The sequence below is a fragment of the Silurus meridionalis genome, chromosome 5 (genome assembly GCF_014805685.1).
Source record: "Silurus meridionalis isolate SWU-2019-XX chromosome 5, ASM1480568v1, whole genome shotgun sequence".
Lineage (NCBI taxonomy): Eukaryota > Metazoa > Chordata > Actinopteri > Siluriformes > Siluridae > Silurus > Silurus meridionalis.
In genome coordinates, this window is record NC_060888.1 from 21,935,383 (window position 1) to 21,952,523 (window position 17,141).

At 35.1% G+C, this 17,141-nt stretch overlaps 2 protein-coding genes and 1 long non-coding RNA gene across 5 annotated transcripts; 2 read left to right on the forward strand and 1 right to left on the reverse strand.

The window, feature by feature from the left end:
- The first annotated feature begins 772 nt into the window (after positions 1-772).
- On the forward strand, positions 773-9,493 carry glsl (glutaminase like). Of its 2 annotated transcripts, none has more exons than XM_046849456.1 (21): positions 773-1,062; positions 1,227-1,327; positions 2,934-3,001; positions 3,721-3,814; positions 4,167-4,296; positions 4,421-4,487; positions 4,562-4,674; positions 4,794-4,923; positions 5,197-5,264; positions 5,487-5,650; positions 5,881-5,939; positions 6,076-6,123; positions 6,260-6,318; positions 6,394-6,460; positions 6,581-6,631; positions 6,712-6,888; positions 7,546-7,677; positions 7,760-7,852; positions 7,966-8,027; positions 8,638-8,778; positions 8,912-9,493. In XM_046849456.1, the coding sequence occupies exons 1-21, from the start codon at positions 1,016-1,018 to the stop codon at positions 9,006-9,008; spliced, it is 1,968 nt and encodes a 655-aa protein (XP_046705412.1). In that variant the 5' UTR covers positions 773-1,015; the 3' UTR covers positions 9,009-9,493. The 2 variants fall into 2 exon arrangements, with proteins under 2 accessions (XP_046705412.1, XP_046705413.1); XM_046849457.1 differs by having other exon boundaries at positions 6,079-6,123.
- Positions 7,703-12,576, reverse strand: LOC124385947. Of its 2 annotated transcripts, none has more exons than XR_006925827.1 (3): positions 10,919-12,576; positions 8,630-8,760; positions 7,703-7,824 (listed from the first exon to the last, which is right to left on the reverse strand). It is a non-coding gene; the product is annotated as an uncharacterized LOC124385947 (long non-coding RNA). The 2 variants fall into 2 exon arrangements; XR_006925828.1 differs by lacking the exon at positions 10,919-12,576 and adding an exon at positions 10,277-10,380.
- sh3gl3b (SH3-domain GRB2-like 3b) lies at positions 10,370-16,900 on the forward strand. Its single transcript, XM_046849458.1, has 10 exons — positions 10,370-10,802; positions 12,585-12,653; positions 12,756-12,828; positions 12,917-13,060; positions 13,678-13,811; positions 14,188-14,346; positions 14,432-14,535; positions 14,623-14,729; positions 14,811-14,843; positions 16,149-16,900. The coding sequence occupies exons 1-10, from the start codon at positions 10,758-10,760 to the stop codon at positions 16,355-16,357; spliced, it is 1,077 nt and encodes a 358-aa protein (XP_046705414.1). The 5' UTR covers positions 10,370-10,757; the 3' UTR covers positions 16,358-16,900.
- The last annotated feature ends 241 nt before the right edge of the window (positions 16,901-17,141 follow it).

A 17,141-nucleotide genomic window follows, 5' to 3' on the forward strand; every position in this document is an offset into this window, starting at 1 on the left:
CATGTACAAATCCCAAACAAAAGTGATAGTCACCAGTATTTTCAGAAGACCATTTATGTTTTAATATATTGCATGTTATATACTTTATTTTATACCTTACAGGATCTTCGGTTCAATCCTTAGGTTAGTTATGCATAATCATCCCATAATTGGATGTGTGTAAATGTGTATGGTTCTCAAGATATTAGCAGAGATGTGGGGTGAAATCTCCTGCTTTCTGCTCAATGTTCCTAGAATAGTCTTCGGAGGCACCGCAACCCACAGTAGAATAAAGCTATTACTGAAGAAGAATAAAGTGATAGCAGATCTCTGGTTAAATGATGAGGTTGGTTATGCATAATCATCCCATGTTTGGATTTGTGTAAATGTGTGTGATGCTCTGCAAGAGATTAGCAGAGGTGTGGGTTGAATTCTCCTGCCTTCTGCTCAGGATTCATCAGATGCAATTATATAGATTGATATTAGATTATACTAACTGACTTTAGATGTCAATTATACTCCACAATAATAACTATGACAATAGTCATTGTAAGTAGTTGATTGTAAACTTTATTTACACCACATTCTAAAAATGGTTATGAGAATTGCAGACCCTCTTGCGTTCTGATCACTATCACACAGAACCTCTATCCTAATAGGACTAACACCAATGGGAACTTATACATTAAATAGGTAATAGTATTACATCTGGTAGATACTTAAAATACTATACTATAAAATATATTGCTTGTGCTACATCTGCAATATTTTAATCATATGGGTCTCATTTTCTTAAACATCATAACAAAATTTGAAGTCCCTCCTATTTTTTTAAATATGAGCTTTCCTGTCCCTCCTCCAGCCTGTGCAGGAAAGAAGCACTGCTTCAGACAACAAACACTTTCACTCACACTATAAAGTCTCTACTGAACAGCTGAGTCTTCAGCACATGAGCATAAAGCGTGTTTTTTTTCCTGTCTAGAGAGTTTAAACATTGCAGATGTGTGCTGCTTTATAGTTCAGAAAGATTGTCCTCATGGAACACACTACTAGCAAAGAAGCAGATGAAAATCCTTATCTCTGGTAAGACTGTTTTTTTTATTATTATTATTTTTACTTTCTGCTTTCATATATTACTCAGCAGCTGTTTATAATTTTATTAGGCTATTAAACCTAAGAATAGCCTATACTATATGTTACAAATAGCATTAAATTAATTAAATTAATAAATGGAAATGTTTTAATAGTTTTCAGAGAACACCGTCTTTTCGGCGCAAATGGAGAAAACGCTATGGAGGTTTAGATGGCAACAAATTGCTGGAACCAAACAAGGAGGACGACATGAAAGGTATAGGACAACACTGCACTGCTCAAATGTATAATCTAAAAGTGATCCATGTGGCTTTACATGCTGTGATTTTCAGTGGCAGTTTCTAAACATTGGTGTAGTTCCAGTTATAAATTGTCTTTTTACACACACTTAAACTAGTTGTTTAAACCAAATACCCAAAAACCCCTACTTACAAGAGAAAGACTGATCCCAGATCAGCAAAATTAAAGATCTGTAGTAAAACAGAATAAGTTCTGACTGGAAAGAGAGGAATGCTGCTTGTAGATCTTCTGCTACAACTGTGCTTGTGGTTTGAGTTTTGGAAAAAAAAAGTGGGTGTACCAAGAAGTGAAATCAGCCCTATATAGTGATTTGGTTTACCATTTCTTTTCAATCTGAATTTAAATAGATAATGTGTGTAATTTTTTTTTTTGTTATTTTTTTGCTTTATTACATTTACATTTAACCTGAAAGAAAAGTCATAATCCAATGCATGATAGGGCTTTGATTTTTTTTAATGAACAAATATATTTCTGCCTTTGAATGCACTGTGGAACAGTAACATGTTTTATTTGTTTTACTAGTCAATTTATGGACTTTGACTAATTACTAATTCTATTCTTTTTTTTATTTCTCTATTGACTTGTACTGTTTAGTTCTGGGGTCCTGGACCTCTGAAAATTAATTAAATAAAATGTGGCACTAAAATGATCCACAATCTTTAGCTATGTGATAAAAGTATTCATTTTATGTGCTGTGCCTGTTCTCTAATAGATTCCTCCTTTTCATTTATTTTGTCAAGTCATGAGCCCAGAGGTTGGCAGTGCTTTTTAAGTAAAAGTCTATTCCAGTATATTCCAGTACAGCCAAAGCAACTTCTTGTAAAAGGATAATTTGATAGGTCATCCTTGGTCCTGCAAAACACTTCTGTAGATTTTATAATTTTTATTGTTGACTAGTTACAGTGTGGAAAAAAAAATCTGAAAAATGACTTTTCTTTATAGAAACAGTGATGAGCTAAAGCAACAACAACAAAAAACTATCCAAGTAGTGATTTCAAGATAATTTCAGAACATGATGTCCAAAATTCTAAAAACATGTACACTGCTTAAGCTTTATAGAGAAAACTTTGATTTCAGTCCTTAAACAGAGAATGGTGAAAAGTGCTATGTTCAAAAATTTGAAGTAGTTAAAACTGGAAGATTTGGCTGCTTTACTAATCAATAGAGCTCATAGATCAGTGATTATACAACAGTTTGGCTTTACAAAACCATGTGTCTTTAACAGCCACTTTTATACTTTTTTGTAAGAGTAATCTTCACAATTGTAGCTGAGAGTGAAAATAGAAATTGTAATCATAACCCACACACTAAGCTCCAGATGTTTGTAGTTTTATTATGCCTTTGCTTGGAATTCAGAGGTTTTGGGAGGGGATCACATCTTGGCTAACAATATCTAAAAACTTGTGACCTACATTGTACAATATGCTAGCTGCATATCCTCATACTAAATCCTTTCCTTAATCTTCTTCTTTTTAAAAAAGGGAGTTTTTATATTTTTGCTTGTAAAGCAAGGAAGATAACAATATTTCTCCTCTTTTTGTACCCCCTTTTCAATTTCTTAGAGAATGGTTTGCTGACAGATGGCCTCTTTGAAAGGAATGCCGCCCCTCTGAAGAGTGCAGAAGCTCAGGTGCCTGTGTACAAGCTCTGTCCTGTTCAGCCTGCCACTGCTACATCAACACTCATACTATCCAGATAAAGCCTAAAACATGGCCACAGAAAGAGCATCTAATATCTTGTTAAAACCCTGATGCATACAATAGAGGATAATGATGGGGCTGTTTTAGAACAGTTATATGCTTTTTTTTTTACTTTACATAAGATGAGAATCTAATTTTGAAATTCCAGTGGACAACCAAATAAAAATTAATTGGAATATGTATAGTACAAAGTAGCATTGTTGGTGGCACCGTATAAACCTAAAGAAGCTTGCCTGTGCAAGAGACTAAGCTAATATGTCCTGTAATAAAACCATTGCTCCAGGCACTTCTTGTTGCTGTTGTCAGCTGGCAACATACTTGTCAGCCATCATGTTACCTTGTAAAGGTAACAATTAGTTTTTCCCTGTGCAGCACCTGCATTTATATAGACATCAAAGACATCAAAGTAAGTGTCTGCTTGTGGTTTTAAAAGCTGCAGATTGTGTGCATTATAAACAGTATGGATTTAAGGCACTGTAAACACTTGTGCTGATCCGAATAACAGCCTGACTTTTATCTTAACCAAAAAAAAAAACAAGCAAAATTGTCACTTTGGTATTTTCTTTCCTGAAAGCAGTAGGAGTGCCATGAAATGTTATTTCCATTTATAGCTCTACTCTGAGTGTCATGTTGTGTTTAATGTTTCTAGGAGACCAGTCTTGCAGAGACTATTTCAAATCCTGTGCCAAGAAAGGCTACACCATCTCAGAGGCCTGCCAACTTTGTGGCTCCAGGATCAACAGGTAGGTTTGTAAAACAGCATTTCTTTACAAACACAAAAAACCTATGAGAACAAATCTAGTATTTATTTTATAAGTATAGTAAGGTATCTGTTAATTGCAGTCAAGTTCAAGTTTTCCAGTATTATTTCAGAATGTTATCTATACAAAGTATTTGTATGCCTTGAATTTATCACAGACATTTTTTTTACACATTTTCTTTGTAATGGGAAAGCAAAACTTACTTAATAATAATAATAATAATAATAAATTAAATTAAATTAAATTAAATTAAATTAAATTAAATTAAATTAAATTAAATTAAATTAAATTAAAATTACTAGCATGAATTACAGTGTTTCCCATTGTTGCCCAGCTTTATCAGCTTTTATCAGCAATGGTAGCACAAAAGGCCATCAGCCAGAACCAGAGCGAATGCTCTCTGCCCACCCATGGCCAAGTATCACCAGGACGGAGGCTCAACACAGCCAATCTAAAAGAAAAGTGTAAGTCTTGTATACAAAATCTTTTAAAAAGACTTTCACACTCAGGTTAAAATCTATGTAAGGTAACTTTATTGCCACTAATGTGTTTTTTGTGATGCTGCATCTTGTCCATGGCTTTCTGCAGAGCTGCTGATGTGCTGTTTGACAGCTTTGCCTCTGGAGGAAAAGTTAGCACCAGTCATTTCTTTGAGGTATTTGAAAATGCTCTAAATAACACACATTCCTGTCTGAGAAATATTACATGCTGAATTATTTTTTTTCACAGACCCTGTGGTGGTCTGGCATTTTAAGAACTGACCCACGGATCAAGGAATGCTATGCACTGATGAAAAAACTGCAGGATGCTGATGGGGGAGTGGACAGGAACACTTTCCAAAGGTCTTAAGCCTCATAAATGAGTAGTCAAACTGTGTAGTCATTAAGCACAAATTAATTGGATGCTATCCACTTACTGTTCGTTGTGATAATAGCTGTATTCTTTTGTGGCAATCTCACAGGTGTGTGACAGGCTTTGTATCTTTCATTTTGAAAGCAGTGCAAGGCAGATTTGTCATACCAGATTTCTGTGTGTTTGCTGAAGAGACCCAAAAGTTGTTCATTAAATGTAAACAGCTGTCTTCTGTGGAGGTATGTATGTAATTTTAACATTAATTGATTAGTGTTTACTTTAGTATTTATTTTCTATATATTTTAGTTCACAATGAGTACAATTGCCTTATTTCCAGAGAGACCATGTATAAAAAAACATTCTGGATAAAATTAAATACAGATAACTAAATACAGGTCAAGTGATATTTATAACATAATTAAAAAATTTTTTCAATTAATTTAACAAACATTCAAAGCATTGTGTCATTGGAATGAAAATATCAGCTATATGATAAATGTATATTTTGACAGGAGAAGGAAGACAGAAGCAAGGGAAGTGGAAAGTGGGGGATTTCAATCTGCACAGTGGATGGCCAGAGGTATTGAAGTGAAACAATTTTTAAATATCTCATTTTTTGTCACATCACCAATTCAAGATTTTCACATGAAAACCCTAGCAATCCTAATTTTTTTTCTGTACATGGCAATCTACACTCAAATTGGTAACTGTCATATAGTTCTGCTCTGGCTTGATGGATGAGATTTAGATATTGCTGAAATAAGGTGTAAATTTGATGCCTTTTGTGCTATTGTGGCTGTAGGCTGTCTCTCGGCGACTGGAATGAGCCGTGTGTTCTGGGAGAAATTGCATGGCCTCTTGTTTACGGGCTTGCTGTGGATCAGCTTGGAGTTGACCATGTCCATAGATATGTAGGAGTGGAGGAATATGCAAAATTTAAATCCCCCTTTACCCTAACTGAACAAGGTAACCACAAATGACAAGCACTGAAATATTTATAAATCTTGGACTGATTTAAATCCCTCATATTTTCGGTTGACAGATTAAGTTCAATCCTAGACTATTCACAATACAGATCTTAGAGAAAGTGTGTAAGATTGTACCCAAGCTCCACTTGAAAGATTGAAACATGTAGACTGTTGATTGACTTGTAATTAATGCTTAATTATTATCTTAAAGATCATTCTTGATTGTAGGTGTCCCTCACACTCCCCTGACAGAGACTGGAGCTATTATATGTGCATCATTGCTGCAGGTGCAGACTTTTTTCATCATTATCATGTGCATTATAATCACTATGTATATGAACATAGATATCAAATTATCAAACAACCATCACAAGACACCCACAAAATCATTCAGTCTACTTCTTGATTGTTTCTGCCTTTTAGCAGTTAACATTGAGGCAAGTTACAGAGGAAGAGGAGAAATACGAGTCGGTATGCATGCTACAGGCATACTTTAAAATTTTTCAAGTTTTACAGCTCTTTAAAACTTTTTTTAGTCTTGTGGTTCAGTTTTATCGAAAAACAGTTAATGGTTAACTCCATTCCTAATCCTAAATTTTAATTGCAGGTTTTGAATATCGTAAGACGGTTATGTAACAAGGAACATGCCAACTTAAACTGTACAAGGTAGGCTGTCTGGAATTTATTTCCAATATTTTATAAATTGCTCCATTTGATTTAATTTTGTTTATGTGACTTCAGTTATCAAAGCTTGAGGAGGGACATTATTCGTCTACATGCACTTTCATTTTATCTCCAAGAAAAGAAGGTAAACATGATTTTTAATGATGCATATCAAGACTGAAACAGATACAAGATGTTGTTTTTAACAGGAGAATACATTATAAAACTACTCCTGCTCTAAACTTAATTTCTTGATTAATTATAGTGCTTTCCAGAAGCCATTGATATAAATGCTACATTGGATCTGCTTTTACAGGTACTCAAATTAACCAGTTTTATAATACAGCATAGTCCAAGGTCAGATTTCTTATAAAGCCTATTGTTTTATGTTTTTAGTGTTTGTCCACAGAATTCACTTGTGAGTCTGGAGCAGCCTTGGCTGCAACATTAGCTAACGGTGGCCTCTGCCCTATGTCAGGTGACCAAGTCCTCTCTGCCTCTGCAGTTCGCAGTACTCTGTCTATAATGCAAGTGGCAGGAATGAAAAATTACTCCAGAATATTCCACTTTAAGGTAATTAGGATGCTTAAGGTGATTTAGGTTGTGTAGGAAGTAATTTGATGTATATGAGATTTTAAATTATTAAATGTGATTTTTGTATGCTAGTTAATGCAGTGTATATTGTGTCACAATATATTATATATAGTGTATATTACCACTGTACTTGATATGCATATTGAAACCTAATAGTAGAGTCAGAAAACAGGTGCTGCGTCATCCTTTTAGTAGCATAGGTCTTAAATCACCCCCTGCTGGTGAAAGCTAAATAATTTTTTATGCATTTCTTTTTTTATACAGTAACACATTTTGCGAAATTTAATTGTGAAACAGGATTTAATATCCAAACATAAAGGGTGTGGCGGATGAATTACCTTTAATATAGAAATGTAGCCAAATATTAAGAATACATTACATGAAATGAGCATATGTATTTTAAACATATATAAATATGGATAAAAATAGGAGGTGCACTATTTATCATAAAGGCCTATTTGAGATACCTGAAATATCTAAAGTATTAAACAGAGATTCATATAATTGTGTAAAACCTCTAGTAAAAAATGCTAGTTTCTGTATGTGCACCCCTCAAGCAATGGTGACTCATAAACTCCTCTGAGGTACGAGTTCATATAAATCTGGAAGTATAATAGCTTTCTCAACCCCTCTCAGACATCCGTGCCTGCCAAATCCAGCAGCTCTGGTGTGGTATTGATAGTAGTTCCTGGAGTGCTGGGCATTACTTGCTGGTCACCAGAGCTTGATGCATTTGGAAACTCTTGGAAGGCAGTGCATTTCTGTGAGGTAAAGACCTATTTTCCGAATAGAGATATAGCACATGTAAGGTGGCTGCAGGTGCAATGCTGATCCTCTATCTTTGTTTTAGGAGCTGGTGTCACTTTTTCAGCTGCACAGCTTTGATATTAGGACTCCGTTCAGGCAGGTGCAGTCCTACAGGCAGTGGAAAGTAGAGTCAGAGGTCAGTTAAACTGCTTTAGCATGCTTGGATTGAAACAATAGTTAGTTTGTTGTATAGCATAAACCAACCCCTTACCATTTATAATGACATGTTTCCTTTATCTGGTTTTACAGGGCTACCAAATCATGAACATCCTTCTGGCTGCTTATCGAGGAGACCTGCACTCGTTACGGAGGTAACAATATTGTACTTTGCTGATAATATTGTTACAGATGCACAAAAATTCTGCTCTTTTAATATAAATAATCAAATGTTTGTTAAGAGCAATTTTGGGAACTCCACAATTAAGCCACTGGAAGAATATAGTTGGACAAAATGGACCAAAAGACAGCAATATAGTTCCTGAATACTAACTTATCTGTTTGTTAGTGTAAAAGTAAATCTGAAAAAAAAAAAAAAATATTACAATTATTTTGACTATTCTCATAAAGGGTGCCAAATATTCTGGAATTTACATGCATATGAACATGTAAAATTAATAGGACTGACCAATTTAGGTGGAAAAGTCTCTCACCTGACAAACTGATCTGTTAATCTTCTTCAAAAACATCTATTGTTTCTTTACATCATACAAAATAGGGCTAGTGCATTAAGGAATTTTAGTTGGCAATGATTTCAAAGCCGTGTCACTATTAAAACGACACAGATGGTCCAACACAATGACGTACAAATGCTTCTAAAACAAGCATTACTCTGTCACTTCACACTCACTCCAAAGACCTCTCACACCCCTTAGTACTCAGGACGCATAGCATGCTAAAATGTGTCATTCCTCACCTCGGCAGGTATTTCCTCTCTGGAGCAGATGTGAATGCTGTTGATTATGATGGAAGGTCTGCGCTTCATGTGGCTTCCTCGGAGGGGCGTCTGGAGGTCATCAAGTTTCTGATTGAGAGCACTGGAGCCAACTGCACACTCAAGGACAGGTAAAGTTAAAAATACATCAATGACTAGTATCATTCATAATGCAAGTTGATCCACTGACATTGATCACTTTTTCATATCAGTATACACATTTTACTGATTGTATGTGTTTAGATTTTGTGTTAATGTTGGCAGGTGGGGAAACACGGCTTTGCAAGAGGCGCTAAGATGCAATCAAGGACCTGCTGTGCAGCTCCTCACAAAGTACACAGATTACAAGGGAATGTTGTAATAGTTTACCAATCCCGGACACATGACTGCAGACGTTCAGTGTGCACACGTCAATGACATATATACTGTTTTGATTCAAACTTTAAACGGCTGGGACCAAATATATTTTTATATACTTTAAAAAAAACAACTGATCTGTCATGACATAGTTTTGCTGAACAGATGACGCATTTGTAGTATTCGGCCATTAAGAATCTGCACATGGTTTGGATGAGTCCAGTAGTGCAGAAATATTGTACAGATTGTTCAGGATTGCTCATGTGTTGCTCGTGTGTTCAGGAGTTTTTATGTTATCAATTACCAAGATATAAGATCAACACTGTTCAATAAAGTGCAATGTCTTGTGTCTAATATCTAAAGGGCCTAATGCTAAAAAGAACTGCTGTGTACTTCAGTAATAATGGTAGGTGGTAAACGTTATGAGTAGTAGACAAAGAATCAAATGATTGTTTTTATTACATTGATTAAAACCTCAGAACCTGCTTACACAGTAAACACATGGATTTTGTCCTAAAAAATTCTGATTTCAATAACAGTGAAGGAGAAAAATCAACTCTCACAGTTCAGCTAACATTCTCATGGTCTATCTTAATAGCAATAAATAGGGGGAGCTGGGGGGAGCTTCTCTATTGCTATTAAGATAGACCACGAGAATGTTAGCTGAATCAGAGATTATTATTATTATGAAACCACTGAGATCTTCACTCCTGTTGTATTTTAATACACCACGAGTGAAGATCTCAGTGGTTTCGCAACAGCCAATAATGCAGTACACTCTGAGTGACACAAATCTGAGTGAGGTCCAGAAGGTGGTCCAGTGTGAGGACAAGACGCTTGGCAGTATATAACACATTCCAATACCGTGATTAAATTGTTTGAATAAAAAATTATTTTCTGGTCGAAAGCAGAACAGATGAATAATGTTTTAAGGTCTAAAGATTCATGTGATGCTTAAAGAAATCAGCATCTCAGATCTGTGCAATTTATTCACACTATATGAATCCAAATTTAATGCTGGTGTAAATTCACATAAATTGCAGCTATTTAGATGTTTAAGTTTGACTCCATTGCGTGTTAGGTAGATTAATGCTAATTGAACTAATACACTATTGTTATTAAGTCTCTATTAATTGTTCAAGAAATGCAGCTTCGTTGTACCACCGCCTAGTGTGCTGTTGTCTTTCTTTTTCCCTGTGCCACAGTTACACAATGTGCATGCCCATGCAAATCTTGTCACATTCCACCCAGCAGAGCAGCAAAGCAAGTTACCTGGTTCAACGCAGTGGACTATGCCTAGTGCACTATAAATTTCACTGACTGCCGAGTGAGAGTGTGTATATGCAACGTCTTTGCGCTTGGTCCACGTGCCGTGTAACGTCACCTGAGAAACTGCTTCAAGCTGTCTGCAGCATCCTCGGCATGCGCTTGCACAGAAATCCGATATTCAGTTTATTTTGTCTTATTTTAACAGTAAGGGTTACGGTATGGATGTACTGTTTCAGTTCTAAGAAACGTCATATGGGTGTGTCTGTGGACTCTGACCCTTATTGTGTTCTTAAAGTAGCCACTGCGCCCTGGAGCCGACTTGATTTCTATTCGTGTTAGAGTTTGTGAACATTTTGTTTTTCTGGACGGAAATTCGATTGGGTGCGCCCTTGACTTGTTTATTGACAGCGTTTCTTGTTTGTGCACTGATTGTCCAGCCTTACTGGAATCAGAAAAAAAGGAACGAAGGTGAAAAGCATGAAAGATGTCGGTAGCGGGACTGAAGAAACAGTTTCACAAGGCTAGCCAGGTAATGAAAGGCACAGCTTGCAGCGCGAGCCTGTGTAATTGTGTTTATTAAGTTATTATATGTGTTTACATTATACACGTGGCTTTACATTCAAGTCGTCGCGTGTGTTGGCCTACCGTTTACACCATGTATAACATCTAAAACCCAGGCATTATCTAGCAAGATATACTAAATCTATGCGATGCTGTTTATTAAGTTAGATTTAAATCCAGAAACAAATAGCAGCTCGTGCCAGTTGCTTGTCCTTTTGACGGATGAGGCGCATATGAATCGATTCTCTTGATCGATTCTTTTAAGAGAGTCGGGCGAATCGACTTTCAAAAAAGAAGCAATCGAGCTACATTGTAAATGTAGGTTTTGTTTTCGAATATTATAATCGCACAACTTCTTTTGTTAGTTTACTAGATATGAAAAATAATTTGCTATATAGAAAAGAATATCAGAACCTGAATGGGTTATTTAATCGTAAAGTAATTACGATTAAAACGTAAGACAGTACACACTTCTCACTCACTGTTCAATGAAAAGAGAACTGAATAAATGACTGTATGAGATTTATTGGAGGGACTTAAAGATGGAGTGACATTACTGAGGACATGCAGTGTTTTGGATTTGATCAGAGATGCCCAAATTAGGGCCTGCCGGCCAAAATTGGCCAGTGGTGACCTTCGATTTGCCCCCAATGATATATGGGTGGGTGGGTACCATTTGGAAAAACCAAGGACCAAATTCATGTTTTTCATTGGAGGTTATTGTACAATTAATTCGATTCTTTCTACGTTAAGAACATTAAAAATAAATCTGCATTAGTTAAACATATTACATAGTAAACTTTTCTAATTATTTATTCATTTTACATATTATAAAATCATAAATGAGAGGAGCTGTAGCAACTTTAATTCTTATACAATGGTATAATGCAACATTTATTTTTGGCCCATGTCCCTCAATCAAGTTTGATTTTTGGTCCTTCGTAGGAAAATGTTTGGGCACCTCTACTATAGGGCAACAAGGTTAATGTGTGATTTTTGTATAGAAAAATAATATCAGACATTTTTATTACAATGCAAGAGTGCAATTGTGAACATCATTCAGGAAAATGCAAAATGTGCCTGGTGCAGTCATTAGGCTACATGTCAATTGCCAAATAAAAAAAAAAGAATGTTTGTTTAGAAATCAATTAGTGTTCAAAAAAAATTCAGCAATCACCATTATTACAAAGAATCTAAAAGTTAACAAGGTGAACAGCAGAACAAAAAAGTGTTGTTAGATTTTAATAAATTAATATCTCAAAACAGGACCAGCTATCTTGACAAAAATAAAGACCAAAACATGTTGGTTTTCTCCCTGCAGGAATGATACAAAGGTTTTATTACTGATATACATAACTTCCTTACAGCTTAGGACCTATTGCAACATTTGAACTTTGTCTTCTTTTAGCACACTTAAAGCAGCAAAATAGACCATATAGTTCTATTATTTCCATATTTTATATCAGTATTATCCCAAAATCAGTTTCAGTTTAGTCATCCAAAAATCAGTTCAAACTCGGTTAGGGATCGTTGTAAAGAATTAGTGGAAGTTCATATCAAATCATCTATTAAATCTATTATCATTTAAATGCATGTACCATGAGAAATGGTTTAATATTGCAGCTTACTTACTATAAACTGCAGAATTTAAATGTTTACTTATGATCAGTTATTTATCTGTTTATATATGTGTTTCACATATGTACCTTCACAAACCAGCCATTTTTATTGTGCTTTTTTATCAATTTAGTTGCTTAAGGAAAAGATCAGTGGTGCTGAAGGAACAAAGCTGGATGAGGATTTCATCAGAATGGAAAAAGTAATTTTGTTTTCATTTGGATCAGTGTAGAACTTCAATATGGCTAGACTCCAAACTTGGCTTTACTCTCAATGAAAATGTACATTTCCTGCTTTATTATAGAAAACTCAAATCACCAATAAGCTTATTGCCGACCTTCTTACAAAAACAACAGAGCATATTCAGCCAAACCCAGGTATGCCTTAGAAAGTAATACTCACATTTAAGGTATTTATAACTGGATAATTCATTATTATTCATTATCAAGTTCTTTTGATTCCTAGCATATAGAGCAAAACTCAGCATGCTCAATAAAGTTTCTAGGATTCGTGGAAATGCAAGATCAGCTGGATACCCACAGACAGAAGGAATACTGGGGGACTGTATGTTAATCTATGGTGCTCAGCTTGGGGTGGAGTCTGCATTTGGTATGTTTAGCAACTGAAATAGATCTTACTATAAAAATGTTTCATTCATTTATCTGTGTAAAACTAATGACGTCTGGTATAGTATCACTGTACATAGAGAAGCAAACATTTAGATTGTTAGGGATTATTCATTCATGAAAATGTCTGCTTTACTACTTAATCAGTACTTGTTCACAGAAGGGAGATGAAGAACAACACTTTTTTTGACATTTTTTAGTGTCCAGTAAACTATAATAAGTTGAACTTTTTTCATGCACAGCTTGCTCCTTAATATTATAGAATTGGATATATAGTAAAGTATTCTAGTTTCCTGTATGGCTTATATGAAAGGGCATTATGTTGTTGTGCAAAAGATATTGTTGTTAATCATTACTGCAATATTGTCCTTCAGAATTGTAAACGTATGAAAGCATTGCAACTAAACAACCATTAAAAGATTTATTACTTCTTTTAATATCATACCATCAACATTGTTTAGTTGCAGGACTTATCACAGTTACAATTTGTACCAGTGTGATTGTATTACAGTATTTTAAAGAAGGAATTTCAGAACTGGCAAACTTTTATTTTATTGTTTAGTCTGTTAGCCTGAGCTTAATCATTGCCTTTCCCATTAGGTAATGCACTGGTGGACATGGGACAGGCCTTGAAGCAGATGGCAGAAGTAAGGGACTGCATGGATGTGCGTGTGAAACACAGCTTTATCGATCCACTTCAGATGCTACAGGAAAAGGAGCTTAAAGAAATTGCAGTGAGTCTATTCATTAGGGATAATAGTCAATAATACAATTAATGTAATGCTTTAAGATAGGAATTTAGGTAGGTGTTTCATCCCTTCTTGAGTATAGGTTGTAGCATGAGACTTCCAGAGTATTCTAACCTATAGATTAGAATTTGGAAGCTTCTTCAGGGTGGGGGTTAGGCCCATGCCCAACTCCCCTCTGTTTACATCCAGTCTTTAGACCTCCATAACTTTTTGAAAGAAAAGGTTTTGAAATTTAGTAGTGTCCAATTTTTGTAAATATTTGTACATTTGAGAAAAACAAATAACCAAGCAACACATCTGTGGTTTTCACTGTGATGGTTATGTAATGTATATATGTATACGTTTCTTTTCTGTGTGCAAGTTCCATCTGAAGAAACTTGAAGGTCGCCGTTTAGATTTTGACTACAAGAAAGGTTCCAAAAGGAGGATTGCAGAGGCGGACCTTAAACAGGCATTAGACAAGTTTGAGGAATCCAAAGAGCTGGCAAAAAGTAGCATGTTCAACCTCTTAGAAAATGATGTAAGACAATAAAGAAAATTTAATTTCTTTATTTTTGCAAAAACATAGGGTCAAATATTCATAACTTATAATTTATTCGCTTTAGGTGGATCAAGTACGGCACTTGTTAGGTTTTATTGAAGCATCTATGGATTACCATCAGCAATCTCATGACATTCTGGAAAATCTCCGAAGCAGTCTTCAAAACAAGTGAGTTAATAGTTATTTACATAACATGTTTGTCTAAATGATGCACTTTAGCTAGGTAGCTTATAAAAGTATCTCCTTTTTATTCAGGATTGCAGATACCAGCAACAGACCAAAAAAGGAACTCAAAACAAAGTCGACCGCAAGTACAATGTGTTGGACAGGCACTTATGGGTTTTCTACAACTACATCTTATGGTCAGTGATATTTTTTATGTTGCCACAGTGCAAAAAAGTATACAAGGTAAAGATTTTACAATTGACACCTTTTTTTTTCAGACACTGAGATAAATCAAGAGCTGAGTGAAAAAAGTAAGTATGCTTTCAGTCAAAAGAAAAATCTACACTTACTGGAAACTTTAATATGAGTATTAGTAATAGCACATTTACACCTGCACATTCACAATTATCCAATCTTTCATTAGGCAGGTATAGGTCGAGTACATCAAATAGTGTTCACCTCAAATATCAGAATAGGGGAAAATCCTCTAAACGTGGTTATAAAGATTTGTTATTTAAGTTACCATGGCCTTCCTTTCCCAGCCTTCTCAAACTAATTTGACCATTTTCTTTTTTTAACTCTCATCAACAAGGTTTTTCTGTCCACATATGTTGTTCTTTTGTTTTTTCTGGTTTTTTATCTTTACTGTGTAATCTGTAGAGGGAATCTCATGAGATCAGTAGTTCCCAAAATACTCAAACCAGCCAATCAGCTAACAACCATGCCATAGTTATAGATCATATCAGAAATGTCTCCATTCTGAATGTCATTGCACATTAACTGAAACCCTTGGTCAACAGCTGCATGATTTTATCCAAAAATGAGCATGTGTATGGGTGGCCCTTTTTAAGTTTATCAGGAGTATATCACTTTTGTACGTCGCTCTGGACAAGGGCGTTTGCTAAATGGCGCAGATGTAAATGTAAATGAGTGTATATAACCTTTTAAAGTACTAGCACTGCAAAGCCAAATATTTCACATTTTTTAATATGCACTGAAGACATCAGGTTTTGAGATCAAAATATTAATTTTATAAAATCAGTTTTCACTTTTTATTTTCTGGTATTTTCATCTAGATTAGTTAAATAATATAGAGCAAGGATGTGATCAAAATATTGGAGCATGAAACTGGCAGGTGTATGTTGATGCCCAGGTGTGTCCTGTTTGACCGAGTGTTTAAGCAGTTAGTAGCTCTGAATTTTTACTCATTATTTTAGCTTTGGGTATTGTTTGGGAAGACAGTATTTGTTCTTAAAATGGATAAACCAACATGAAGACCAGTGAGCTGTCTATTGGGAAATCAAGTAATATTCCATGAGGAAAATGGAAACATTTATAAGAACATTTTCTAAATCTTTGGACATATTGTAGCTAATACAACCATTTGGATTAAAAGGGAAATAAACCATTGAGGAAAAAATGATCATGGAATATGCCAGCTAAGGAAACAACAACGCAGATGTAGACAGAACACTAAAAACAACAGTTTTTAGGTTATAGCTTAAACAACATAAATGGTCTTGCCGTTTCAATACTTTCAAAGTGAACTGTGTGTTTGTGTGTTTATATAGTGTATATCATCTCCATAGATCCATGTGAATATTTTTGACCTACAGGCACCTGTAATGAACCACTGGATCAACCTTGCTGTCGGGCACTGTTCAACTTTAAGCCTGAAACTCAACGTGAGATAGGCTTTAAGAAGGATGACATCATTATTCTCACTAGCCAGGTTGATGAGAACTGGTATGAAGGGCTGTTCAATGGAGAGTCTGGCTTTTTCCCTGTCAATTATGTTGAGGTCCTTGTACCACTGCCCCAATGACAACAGGTCCCCAGTTCACTGAGCCATTACAAAAACTCCATTTTATTTTATTGATAAGTATCTTTGTCTGATGGATGTGCTTCACAGTTCCCAGCTGCTCTCTTGGATCTTTTTTCCACTATGCAAGTATTTGTATATATTGTCTTGATCTCTTCTTTACATTTAATTGCTTATATTAAAGAAACTAATGATGCAATATCAAGTATGCAACCCTTGAATGTTGATTGATGGTTAGGGCGATATGAGTGTTCATTATATGTGGTATTCAACACAATGTACTAACATCCTAAATTGGTGAATATAGTTTATGTATATAGACTTGCCAAATTGTATTAAGAATATATGCAACCAGACAGCAATATTGTTATAGCCTTTGGGGAAAGTGATGCTGCTTTTTTTTTATGATAGCCATACTGAAAACATAGTTCCTGCAGTATGTGGTTAATATTGTCGGCATTTGCTATTTGTTTTAGGGGATAATATTTTGTAAATTAAATAAATGGAAATGAAAGATAGTTTGCAAATAAAGATTGTAACACACCACATCATTGTTGTGTGAATGTGAATATATTTCTGTCTACCGAGGGTTTTTTGCGAACAACACATAATACATTTTAACTATATATATTTTATTTAATTGTTGTGGAGGCCAGAGAGACAAGTTCATGTTCTCATTTGTTATACCTGTCACTCACTAATCACCTTTCTCTCTCTCTCTCTCTCTCTCTCTCTCTCTCTCTCTCTCTCTCTCTCTTCCCATCTCTCAGTCATATGAAACTCTCTT

Excerpts from the sequence above, each read along its gene's own strand:
- glsl (XM_046849456.1), top strand. The coding sequence starts at position 1,016 with ATGGAACACACTACTAGCAAAGAAGCAGATGAAAATCCTTATCTCTG. Across the intron at positions 4,488-4,561 it reads GCACCAGTCATTTCTTTGAG|ACCCTGTGGTGGTCTGGCAT; the intron begins GTATTTGAAAAT and ends TTTTTTTCACAG. Across the intron at positions 6,124-6,259 it reads AAGAGGAGAAATACGAGTCG|GTTTTGAATATCGTAAGACG; the intron begins GTATGCATGCTA and ends TTTTAATTGCAG.
- sh3gl3b (XM_046849458.1), top strand. The coding sequence starts at position 10,758 with ATGTCGGTAGCGGGACTGAAGAAACAGTTTCACAAGGCTAGCCAG. Across the intron at positions 12,654-12,755 it reads ATTTCATCAGAATGGAAAAA|AAAACTCAAATCACCAATAA; the intron begins GTAATTTTGTTT and ends GCTTTATTATAG. Across the intron at positions 12,829-12,916 it reads GCATATTCAGCCAAACCCAG|CATATAGAGCAAAACTCAGC; the intron begins GTATGCCTTAGA and ends TTTGATTCCTAG.